The sequence below is a fragment of the Penaeus chinensis genome, chromosome 21, assembly GCF_019202785.1.
Source record: "Penaeus chinensis breed Huanghai No. 1 chromosome 21, ASM1920278v2, whole genome shotgun sequence".
Classification (NCBI taxonomy): Eukaryota; Metazoa; Arthropoda; class Malacostraca; order Decapoda; family Penaeidae; genus Penaeus; species Penaeus chinensis.
The window spans coordinates 23,631,322-23,643,821 of record NC_061839.1 but is presented as its reverse complement, the minus strand read 5'-3'; the positions used below and the strand labels follow the sequence as shown (position 1 = coordinate 23,643,821).

The following is a 12,500-nucleotide window of genomic DNA, read 5'->3' as shown; positions in this document are numbered from 1 at the left end:
CGCTATACTAGGATTTTATATATGTTGCTACATATTTGTAACTTGACATTATTCTTTGGGAGCAACGATTTGCAGTCCGATCTATATCGGCATACACAATGGCTATTATTTCCGTACGTTAAAAGACGTACGGAAATAATAGTAAAAGAAGTAAAAGAACAGAAAACAAAAAACAGTTGCTGGGAATGCAGTTTTACAGTTCATATGAATACTGAACGATCGCTACAACTCTCCGATGATTTATTCCTTTTACACGACGAAAGGAAACTGGTCAAACGCGGGTATGAGAAATTCATGTCAAGGGACTGTACAACTGATCGTACACAAACAGTTAGAGTGCAATTTATAGCTTACTTCGTTTTACGCTGCTAGCAAAATAACCGGAAATCGATAAGCAAACAAAGAACTTCAACTGGTCATAGGTTTTATTGAGAAAGTTTCAAGAAATAAAAAATCACTTGGACGTGGCCATTGACGTCCGGTGCGCCCACGTCCTCCCGGCTCGAGCGCTGGCCCGCTGGTCGAACGCCCTCCGCTGCTTGCGAAGGCAGACCTCCGTGATGCGGTGCACCTTGAGCGTCCCGGGGCGGTTGAAGGCAGCGCCGCAGCGGTCGCAGACAAAGGGGCGCTCTCCCGTGTGGACGAGCATGTGAAGGTCCCTGGCTCTGCGCTGCGTGTAGAGCTTGCCGCAATCGGAGCAGGGGAACTTCTGCCTCGTCTGCTTGGCCACGACGGGTTTCCCCGATAACGGCAAAACCTCCGAGGGAGTGATGACCCGGACCTGCTGCGCGGCGAGGTTCGTGGCGATGACTGTTGGTGCGGGCGATACCGGGGGCGTCAGCGTCCCAGAGGGATACATGGAGGATATCAACCCTCGTCCGACAAGACTTTGGGAAGAGGAAGGGGCCGGTGGGCACGAATAGGTTGGCGAAGGTACTGAAGGTGTGGTAGGCGACGATCCGGCACTGAGATACGCGTCGGCGGTGAGCGGTGGCGTTAAGGGGAGGAACTGAGTATACGCATGAGGGAGGCTGAGGAGGTCCACTTCTTGGAGTGGATCGAGGAGAAGGCTTTCCCAAGAGGTGGGGTCTTGTGGCACAGGGAAGATCGGGTCGTGGAACGATGTAGGGAGACTGTGAGAAGGAAAGTTTGACGCGCCTTCTGCAAAATAAAACAAATTAGAGGTCCACCCCATTATAACAACATATAGTCAATGTACGTTAAAAGACTTACATACAAAGATAAACAATTATATTATAAATACCTTGTGCCGAGAGATAAGGCTGTCCTGGAAATCCCTGCGCCGCATCACACAGACCCAAATCAGTAGCGTCGCGATTCCACGCTAAAAAACAGAAAATGCTAAAAAAAATAAAGACAAATCCAACAAACGAATATCATCAGTTATTCAGTACATCCACATATCAACAAAAATGGAACAACTCACACTACAACTTACCAGAACTAGACACACTTTCTTCAACCATATTTAGAGACCCTCAGAATAACACAAGGACCTTTTGCACCCGTTCTGTCTTAACTGAACTATTTATACACGTAGACCTGGATGCCTACAACACACTGTATCAAGAGAAGGAGGAACTCGGGATAGGAATCCTGGAGGTCTAATGCAGAGGAACTGGGGAGAGTAATGAGTACATGCATTTTTTTTGTAAATTTATGGCTTGTATATCTTATTATTGTTATTATCATTATGATTATTATCATCATTATCATAATCGTTCAGAACATTACTATTATTGTATTGTCATTACATTATTATTTTATTATATTATTTTTATATTATATTATTATTATTATTATTATTATATTATTATTATTATTATTATTATTATTATTATTATTATATTATTATTATTATTATTATTATTATTATTATTATTATTATTATTATATTATTATTATATTATTATCATTATTATTATTTTTATTATTATATCATTATATTATTATTACTTATTATTATTATTATTATTATATTATTATATTATTACTATTATTATCATTATCATTATTATTATTATTATTATTATTATTATTATTATTATTATTATTATACTATTATTACTATTATTATCATTATTATTATATTATTATTATTATTATTATTATTATTATTATTATTATTATTATTATACTATTATTATTATGTTATTATTATTATTATTATTATTATTATTATTATTATTATTATTATATTATCATTATTATTATATTTTATTATTATTATTATTATTATTATTATTATTATTATTATTATTATATTATTATTATTATTATTATTATTATTATTATTATTATTATTATATTATTATTATTATTATATTTTATTATTATTATTATTATTATTATCATTATTATTATTATATTATTATTATTATTATATTATTATTATTATATTATTATTATTATTATTATTATTTTATTATTATGTTATTATTATTATTATTATTATTATTACTATATTATTATTATTATATTACTATTATTATATTATTATTATTATTATTATTATTATTATTATTATATTATTATTATATTACTAATATTATATTATTATTATTGTATTATCATTATATTGTTATTATTGTATTATCATTATGTTATTATTATTATTATTATTGTTATTATTATTATTATTGTCATTATTTTATTATCATTATTATTATTATTATTATCATCATTATCTTATTATCATTATTATTATTATTATTATCATCATTATCTTATTATCATTATTAGTATCATCTTCTTCTTCTTCTTATTATTATTATTATTATCATCATTATCTTATTATCATTATTAGTATCATCTTCTTCTTCTTATTATTATTATTGTTATTGTTATCATGGTTATTATCATCATCATTATTAACATTGTTATAAGGATTCTAAAAATTATTATTATCATAATGATAATAATAATAATTATTATTGTTATTGTTATTGTTATTATCATTTTCATTATCATTATCATTATCATTATCATTATCATTATCATTATCATTATCATCATTATTATTACTATTATTACTAATATTATCATTATTATTATCATTACTAATATTATCATTATTATTATTACTAATATTATCATTATTATTATTATTACTAATATTATCATTATTATTAATGTTATCATTTTTATTATTATCTTTATCAGTGTTATCATCATTATTACTGCTTTCATCATTATCTTTTTATTATCATTATTACTGCTTTCATCATTATCTTTTTATTATCATTATCGTAACTCTCATTAATGCTATTCCTATCCCTATTTTAACACTATCTGCAATCGTCTGGAAACTTGGGTTAGTATTCCTCAAGTCCTTTTACAGGAGAAAGGAACTGGGGGGGGGGGGGGGGTGAGGAGGGCCTCATTACTTTCGTGTGTCCAAGTTAACTGAAACAGGTAATTACTGAGGGTTGTTATTTGATATTTCTTGTTGAAAAGTGCGTATCTTTATTCGGTGTTAATGGTTCGTTACCATTACCGCAATCTTGATCATTATCAGTATTGAGATTATCGTTATCTTTATTAATATCGTCGATATCATTATCATAATGATCAATATCGCCATCATCATTGTCGTTATCACCATTTTCATTATCGTGATCACGTTTCAGCATCATCAATATTATTCTCATCAAAATATTGCATGGCTTAGTTGTTTGGTTATCAGATATGCACTGATGCATTGTTGCTCTGAGTTAGCAGGTAGCACATTCCTCATATATGATTTTTTGGAAGATTTCTTAAGCTTTTGAGAAGATTTCGTAAGCTTTTGAGGTATAGATCTTAAAGTACCACTCAACTTTCCATATTCCGTATAGTTCCATTTTTAGTTCTGCTTATTTTATTATTTCTTCACCTCCTATAATGCAATGGAGGGATTGCCTGGTATAGCTATACCCTCAATCTACAATATGCTTTTTACTTTACCAAGGAGAACCGTCTGCCTTTCCGTGTTCAATTTGCCAACTATGTAACCAACACTCGAACTGCGCTCGAATCCAAGTTCGATGCACATCAACCTATGGATGGTTTGGCATGCCTCAATATGAAGTACATTACACACACGCATAAGCACACACACACATTCTGCGCGAATGCAATAAAATCATTATATCCAATGCTTGGTCTTGATGAACAGTGAAAAAAAACTGTTTCTACATTGAAACCTCCGTTTACCAGACAGATATTCAGTAGATGTGTATTTTTATTTTTTTTATTTATACATATAATTTCAAGTTCACCCCCCCCCCGCGCGACTATTATTATTGCTGTTGTTATCATTATTTTCGTTATTAATATAATTGTTATTATCATTATCATAATTTTTATTACCATTGTAATGATAATGACAATAATTATTATTATCATTATCATTGTTATTATCCTTATTACTATTATCATCATAACTATTATCCATATCATTACCATCCTTATTGTTATTATTATTATCATATTTAGGCTTCTTTTACGTTAATTACGGATTACTTTCTTGATCGTCCCGTGATATGATTTGATTTTCCTTTAATCTATCTAGCTTTATTGACTGATTTTAGCTGAGTGATATCAAATTCAAGCACACCCATTTCTCCCATGTGTTTGTACATTCAGTGTGTATTGGCATGTTAACAAAGCTTATGCGAAATTACAGAAACTATCATACTAATAACTTTATATAGATTATAACGGGGTGTAGCAAGAGTAGCAGAATATAATACGAAATATATTGTACAGATAGAATGTTGAATATAATGCAGAATATATTGTAAAGATAGAAAGTCCATAGTGTTATCAGGAATGCATTCGTAAATAGATTCGGATTATCCTTTTTCTTACTGTTGGATTGTGATGACTATCTCATTATTTATTTATTTAACTAATCTATCTCTATTTGTGTGTAAAATGACCAGTCAGTCCTCTTTTATAACTGTATATATTTATGTCTGTATATATATGTATATATATATATATATATATATATATATATATGTGTGTGTGTGTGTGTGTGTGTGTGTGTGTGTGTGTGTGTCTATGTGTGTGTGTATATCTATATATGTATATATTTTCATATATATATATATATATATATATATATATATATGCTCTCTGTATCTTTAATGTAATATAGATACCATTTTTTTTTTATTCCCGTAAGGTATGAAACAAACACAGGTTTATCATATAGATTTATTTTCTATACACGAAGTGAATTAAGTAAAAAGATAGTTTACTAAAGATAGATATTTCAGGTATCAATAAATGTGAGAAGGTGTGCAATCGAGGGGCATGAAGAGGAAAATACACATACACTACACTACAAGAATACATGAGTAACCTTTTGTTCGTTAAATAAAGACTGCATTCATATACCATTGTATTAAGTATCATTATAGCATGGCTGTGTTGACTATTGTCGTTGTGAGAAAGAGAGAAAGAGAAAATAAAAGGCATAGGAGAATATTGTTCTTTTCCTCTGAAATGAACATGGGGGAAATAATCATAGACAAACACTACATATATAAATAACAGTTAAATCATACAAGGGGTTAAGGTACATCATGTGCAGGGATAATACAGTACTGTAATCAACTACAGACGTTATAAACGCCAATTTCTGAACACCAGATTTCTTCCAGAGGGTGAAATTACTACATGATTGTTCTAGGAAGACGTATGTAGGCCTATAATTACACATCTATACTACATTACTCATTATCATTATCAATATCGTTTAAACAACAGTCTTGGGAATTGCAATTTTTTTATCTTTTTTTTTTTATCTTTTATAGTAGACATTTTTATTTATTTTCTTCTTTTTTTTCTGGTGGATTCTCTCTCATCATTATCGTGAGAGTCGATTTCATTCGGCCTGCAGAAACCTCTTCCAACAAGAGGCTTTTATAACACGAGATTAAAACTAGATTGTTTAAAAAAAAAAAAAAAGCTTTTACAAATTTATATGACATAGAAAGGCGTGACAATAAATCTGTAATTGGTCTAGTTATCTTGAAGAGGCAGGCGAAGGAGGGAAGAAGAAACGGAGAGGAGGTGGATGAGGGAGAAGAAGAGGAGGGAGAGGAGGAGGTGGAGGAGGAAGAGGAGGTGGAGGTAAGGGGAGAAGAAAAGAAGAAAGACTGCATAAGAAATATGGTTGAGGATGCAAATGCTGTTGAACAAGAGGAGGTGAAGGAAGAAGAGAAAAAGGAAGAGGAGAGGGAGGAAGAAGAAAAGGAGGAATAAAAAGCGGGGGAGGAGGAAGAATTGGCGGCGGCGGTGGCAGGTAGAGAGGAAGAAGAAAAGTAGACGAATAATTTATAAAATGAACGGAACACGGCAATCGAATACTATCATTGAACACACAATCACTCACTCCATTTAAAGAGGTTAAATTACCATCAGGTGTCGGAATAGGATCTCTTTCTCGGTTCGGATTCGCATATTCTACACTACTTTGGTTTCCGGATGGTTTATGTGGATTCAACTCTCGATCATCGCCTTTCATACGGAATTCATCCTCAATAGCCAAACAATCGAAGTATTCCCAGAAACAACACACATTTTCTTCGTTTTCTGTGAATGTCGCGTTTTCTCCATTTTCTATGGGTCTCACGTTTTCTTTGGCGTTTTGCTCAATCTGATGATCATTTCCAATATTTCTATTGTGTGATACTTCCCCTGAAAGCGACAGAAGTGTAACACTAATATTAGTATGATGTTCTTTATCATCATATATATTATTTTCAGCATAACCTGTTTCTTGAAAATGGCAACACGAACACCACCTCTCTTGAACTGATAATATTTCCGCTTCCTTACGCCCAGAGGGATCCTCACTAGGAAGCGAATCTTTTTCTTGAACGTCATGCTTTACTCCGCCACGTCTAAAATCAGAGAAAATGGGAAACAGTTGTTGTTCTGGGATGTCTGCGGCGCATTTACGTCTCTGGGTCGCATTTACGGTGTCCCCATCAGGAATAAAGGGACGCCCACCAGCAGGAGAGCGAGGAGAGGAGAAGGGGTGAAGAGACTGGCGCCGGCAGTGGATCCGCACTCGAGGTCTGTCTTCAAGGCTTCCATTATAGACTTTCTCTTGTTGTTACAGGGCGTTTGGCGGAGGCGATGGACCGTGTCCTGGCATCTGAGGTACTCTTCTAACCGGCCGTTGTCCACGCACACCGACTGGCGCCATTTCTTGAGCCAGCCTTCGATCCAACTGCGTCGGGGGAAGCGGAAGGGATTAGAAAGAAATGTTATAAATAGGGAACAGGGTGAGTAAATGGTGGAAATGAGAAAATGAGAAGCTGCATAACGTAGATCGGATCAGAAATCAATGGAATGATGTAAATTGGATTGGATGAGACAGCAGAGAACCAGGATCAGGTGAGTACATAATAAAGTTAATATATATAGGGCTGAATAATACTAAAGATTTAACATGGACTGTATAAGGTAGTGATGGTATATCAAATTATACTTTGTGATAAAACTTCGAACTTAGAAACAGCAAAATATGATGCAGATCTTGAGCAAGGAAATGAATGTTATTCATTTTGACGAAAGACACTTTTGACTGATAATAAGCTTCATTGTAGCGCTAACTAATCGCCACACGCACTCGCTTGAACCCATAAAACCGGTCGATTCGGAAACAAAAGCAAGAAAACAAAGAAGCAAAATCGTAATAACTAATGCGATTACACTAACCATAATTGGTAATGATGACAATAAAAAAAACGATAATAATGGTAATGATAATGATAATAAGATGACAGCGATAACACTCCTACTACTATCATCACTACTCCTACCATTGTGCTATTAACACCAACAAAACAATAATAACCGATAATAATAGAATACCACTTCTTCTACAAATACAATCAATGCCACCGATGAATCCACTGACCCACCACAAACATAACTCCCCACCCAGTAAAAAACAACAACAACAAAACAACTCCCCGCCCAGTAAAAAAAAAAAAAAAAAAAAAAAAAAAAACTGCTCTCCACCCAGTAAACAAACAAAACAAAAAACAGCTCCTAACCAGAAAAAACAGCCCCCACCCAGTAAAAAAAAAAAAAAAAAAGCTGCTCTCCAACCAATAAAAAAAAAAAAAAAAATAAAAAACAACAACAGCTTCCCACCCACTAAAAAAAAAAAAATAAAAAAAAAAATTACTCCCCACCCACAAAAAAAAAAAAAAAAATGCTCCCACCCACACCATAAAAATGCTCCCACCCAGTAAAAAAAAAAAAAAAAAAAAAAAAAAAAAAAAAAAAAAAAAAAAATCCTGCACTCACCCAATCCCACAGTCGCAATTCCACTGGTTATTGTGCATGCGGAGGTCGGTCAGGAACACGGAGTGGGGGACGCCCGGGTAGCCTGTGGTGGAAGGCTCGCCCAGCTTCGTCATTGTGTTGTTCTCGGCGGCCACGGCTACGTATCTGCGGGCGGGGAGGGGCGGCGTCAGGGTGCTCTTGTATTTTGGTTTGGTATTGGCGGTTGGGTTGGGTATTTCTTAGTTTTGAAGGGGGGTATTGGTTTGTTTTCATTGTATAAATGGTCATATATATATTTTGTTTTATTTGTATATTTTTACTGTCTCTTTACATATTTATGTAATATATACATGCATAAATGCATACATACATAAACATACACACTAATTCACTCACTCACACACACGCACACACACACACACGCTCACACACACACACATAAACACACACACACACACTCACACACACACACACACAACCTACAGTCCAGCTCCTTGCAAAAGCCAAAATGTTTTCCTAACTTACTTGACTCTCCCGAGGTTCTTGAAGACGTCTCGGGGAACTTCCTCCATGTGAGTCCGGTAGAAGGTAAGTTGCAATTCTCTTGCTCGTAGTTCCTGCAATCAGGTCAAGACGTTACATGGTGTAGAGGGACTACTGCTCTAATTATTTTTTTTGTTTTGTTTGATACAGGGACGTCATTTTATTTTAGTATTTGTTACGATAAAATATTCGTTATAATTTGTTATATGTACACATACACACACACACACACATATTTGTATATATATATTTATATATATATTATATATATATATATATATATATATATATATACACACATACACACACACACACACACACATATTTATATCAGAGTCATATCTCTGCTAATATTTCTGCATAATCAATATTACAACATCAATATACCATTTCAGAAAACAAAGTACCACAAAATAACAAACCTGAAGAGCAGTCGGCGAAATCTTGCGCATGCGCGGACCCATGAGAGTGATGTTGGTCAGCCTGTAAGGAAGCTCATAGTTCATCAGCTCGGAGTTCAGCGTCCCGTCCACCTGCGGGAGGGAGGCGGCGTTAGGCGTTGGGAGAGGGGGGGAGGGGGGAAGGGGGCGTCTGTTTTTCGGGATGTCTTTCGGTGTATATTTCTGTTTTTCGTTTCTCCCTGTCTCTGCTTTTCTATGCTTCTCTCTCTGTCTCTGTCTGTCTGTTTGTCTCTGTCTGTCTGTCTTTGTCTCTGTCTGTCTGTCTTTCTGTCTCAGTCTGTCTTTCTGTCTCTGTCTGTCTGTTTGTCTCTCTCTTTCTCTTTCTCTTTCTTTCTCTTTTTTTTTTCTCTCTCTCTCTCTCTCTCTCTCTCTCTCTCTCTCTCTCTCTCTCTCTCTCTCTCTCTCTCTCTCTCTCTCTCTCTTTCTCTTTTTTCTCTCTCTCTATCTCTGTATACACACACACACATACACATACTGATATACAGATCACTATTTCTCTGTCTGTCTCCGTCTTCCTCTTTGTTTACACATATCTATAACGCACACGCACGCATTACATTTTTCTCCCAGTCATCAAACATCAACAGAAAATAATCTTTCTCATGCCTGATAACGTTACTATCCTTAAGCATCCTCAATCTACAACAACAACAAGAGCAACAACAACCACAAAAGCAAAAACAAAATCAACAACAATGTTTAATATTGCTATCACACAAACAACATCAACAACACTCCCCCCCCCCCCTAAGTAGCATTTCTACAACATCAGCTAATACTACAAGAAAAATAACCACAAACCACCGCTACTACTTCTACCACTACAACAACACCAACACCAATAACTACCACTTCACTTCACGCGACCACCTCTACGCCAGGAAGAAGTATTACCTCAAGAATAAGTTCCTGGAGTGATGGGACGTTGTGCAGCGCTCTCGCGAGGTTGAACCTGTTGATCTGCGGGTGCGTCGTCATAAACAGGCGGCGGAGCGAAGTCAGGGAGGTGAAGCAGCCCGACTGTTTTCAAGGGTTCAGAGTGGGTTTATGTTAGTTTCGTGGGAGGTGTGCATGGGGGTGAGGGGTGTGGGGAGGGTGAAGCTAAAAGGGGTGAGGGGTGTGGGGAGGGTGAAGCTGAAGGGGGAGGTCTGGGGAGGGTGGGAGAAGGAAGAGAGGGGGAAGGGAGAGAGGGGAGAGAGGGGGAAGCTAAAAGGGGTGGAGGTCTAGGGAGGGTGGGAGAGGGGAGAGAAGGAAGAGATGGGAGAGGGGGAGAGGGGAGAGAGGGGGGGAGCTAAAAGGGGTGGAGGTCTAGGGAGGGTAGGAGAGGGGAGAGAAGGAAGAGAGAGGGGAAGGGGGAGAAGGAAGAGAAGGGGAAGGGAGAGAGGGGAGAGAGGGGGAAGGGTTGGGTTGGGTTGGGTTGAAGGGGTGAAAAGGAGGGATAGAGCCAAAGGAGGAGTTTCTGGGGTTTAGATGGTGGTTCAGATTGCGGTGAGGGGCGGGGGGAAGGAGGGGGGGGCGGTGAGACGAGTGGGGAAGGAGGGGGGTAATGGGATTCTTCAAACTCTCGATGGAGAAATTATTATTAATGGATGTTGAAATCGTATTGCAAGTCGTCGCTTTACATTTCGACATGTGTATATTTATATCTGTATACATTTTGAATTCTCAGGATTTCGTCACCACCATGAAAAAAACAAAAACACACCAGCATGGCGACATGACAGTACAAACAAAAACAAACGAAACAAAAGAGAGGCCGAAACTGATAATTAAAAAAAAATATATACAACTAAGAGAAATGTAAACTTCCAAAAAAACATATCAAAACGAAAATCAAACCAAATATCTCCTTTTCTATCCAAACAGAAAAGAGAAAAAAGAAAAGCAAGAGAGAAAAAGGAAAAAAGGAAAAAAAATAAAAATAAGAAAAGGAAAAACGAAGGGAAAAAAACAAAAGAAGAGAAGTGATAGACAAATAAAAACGAACTAGGATAAGGGAAAACAAGAAAAAAAAGATAAAACAGATTCAGAAAAATATTAAAAATAAAAACGAAAGACGAATCTAAGAAAACAAAAACAAACTCCCTCGCAACCCCTCAGCCGAACCCGCCGCTCACCTCGAACACCTGCAGCGGGAAGTCCCTGATATCGAGGATTTCGAGGCGTTCGAGTCCCGTGAAAGACGTGTTCGTGAGGGACCGGATAGGATTCTTCTGCATGTACAGTTCCCGCAGACGAGGGAGCATCTGCCAGGCGCTGTTGGCCGGCACTGGGAGCTCGTTGTAGGAGATGTCCAGGACTCTGTTGCAAGGAAGGAAGGAAAAGGGTTTATTTGGGGTTTGTTCTCTGGTTCACTGTTTCGTTCGCTTAGTCTTTTTGTCTCCTAAAGGGTTATAAATAGTGTGAATAATTGTAGTATAAGAAAAAGCATAATGATAGAATTATTACCATCATCGTTATTATAATTTGTATTATTATTATCATCGTTTTTATTATCATTAAAATTAATTACCTATTCATTCCCTGACTCCTTTAAATACATTTCTACTTGCAAACTCATTCACTATCTCATTCATTCAGATAGTTATGCATTGACTATTTTGTTCATGTAATCCATCACTGATCGGATTATAAGCTCGTCTATGGGTTTATTTGGCTCATTTACCCATTCATTCATTAATCCCTTTGATGCGAATAGGATGTCGTTCAATTTCGCTCAATTCATCAGATATCTCACCTAATGACTGATAAGTTAATGATATAGAACGTCTAGTTTAATCTAGATGTTATGGGGGAGGAGGAGGAACAGGAGGACGAGGAAGAGGAAAAAGAAAACGGCGTCATATGACAAAAATAATGATATGATAATAATGATAATAATAATTGTTATTATAATGATAGTAATAATGATGATGATGATAATGATGATGATAATGATGATGATGATGATGATGATGATAATGACAATAATAATAATAATAATAATAATAATAATAATAATAATAGGTAAGATGATAAAAATAGGAATGAGATAAAAAACGAGGAAGGAAAGAAAACGAAGAAGCAGAAGAAAAAGAAAGAAAAGATGAAAAACAAAATCAAAAACATTTAGCAGCCTCCATAATAAAGAAAAAAGACTGATGACTTGCTTCCTTTTACATAAAACAATAATGAATATGG

At 35.6% G+C, this 12,500-nt stretch overlaps 2 protein-coding genes across 2 annotated transcripts in view; both read right to left on the bottom strand.

Moving 5' to 3' along the window:
* Window positions 1–454: 454 nt before the first annotated feature.
* LOC125036440 (sal-like protein 4) lies at window positions 455–1,487 on the bottom strand. The gene is made up of 3 exons (XM_047629033.1): window positions 1,460–1,487; window positions 1,265–1,345; window positions 455–1,161 (listed from the first exon to the last, which is right to left on the bottom strand). The coding sequence occupies exons 1-3, from the start codon at window positions 1,485–1,487 to the stop codon at window positions 455–457; spliced, it is 816 nt and encodes a 271-aa protein (XP_047484989.1).
* A 3,722-nt stretch (window positions 1,488–5,209) lies between these two features.
* The window catches only part of LOC125036439 (chaoptin-like), a 40,560-nt gene continuing 33,269 nt past the window's right edge, over window positions 5,210–12,500 (bottom strand). Inside the window, exons 6-11 of the mRNA XM_047629032.1 lie at window positions 11,438–11,621; window positions 10,215–10,340; window positions 9,282–9,392; window positions 8,842–8,933; window positions 8,338–8,481; window positions 5,210–7,249 (exon numbers count right to left, since the gene is read on the bottom strand). Coding sequence (XP_047484988.1) covers window positions 6,991–7,249; window positions 8,338–8,481; window positions 8,842–8,933; window positions 9,282–9,392; window positions 10,215–10,340; window positions 11,438–11,621 — 916 coding nt within the window. The 3' untranslated portion in view covers window positions 5,210–6,990. The remainder of the gene's footprint in view (window positions 7,250–8,337; window positions 8,482–8,841; window positions 8,934–9,281; window positions 9,393–10,214; window positions 10,341–11,437; window positions 11,622–12,500) is intronic.

What these genes read in the sequence shown, in the direction of transcription:
- LOC125036440 (XM_047629033.1), bottom strand. Translation starts at nt 1,487, where the DNA reads ATGGTTGAAGAAAGTGTGTCTAGTTCTG. An exon ending in AGAAAGTGTGTCTAGTTCTG is followed by an intron (nt 1,346 to 1,459) that starts GTAAGTTGTAGT and finishes TCTGTTTTTTAG; the next exon opens with CGTGGAATCGCGACGCTACT. An exon ending in GCCTTATCTCTCGGCACAAG is followed by an intron (nt 1,162 to 1,264) that starts GTATTTATAATA and finishes TTTATTTTGCAG; the next exon opens with AAGGCGCGTCAAACTTTCCT.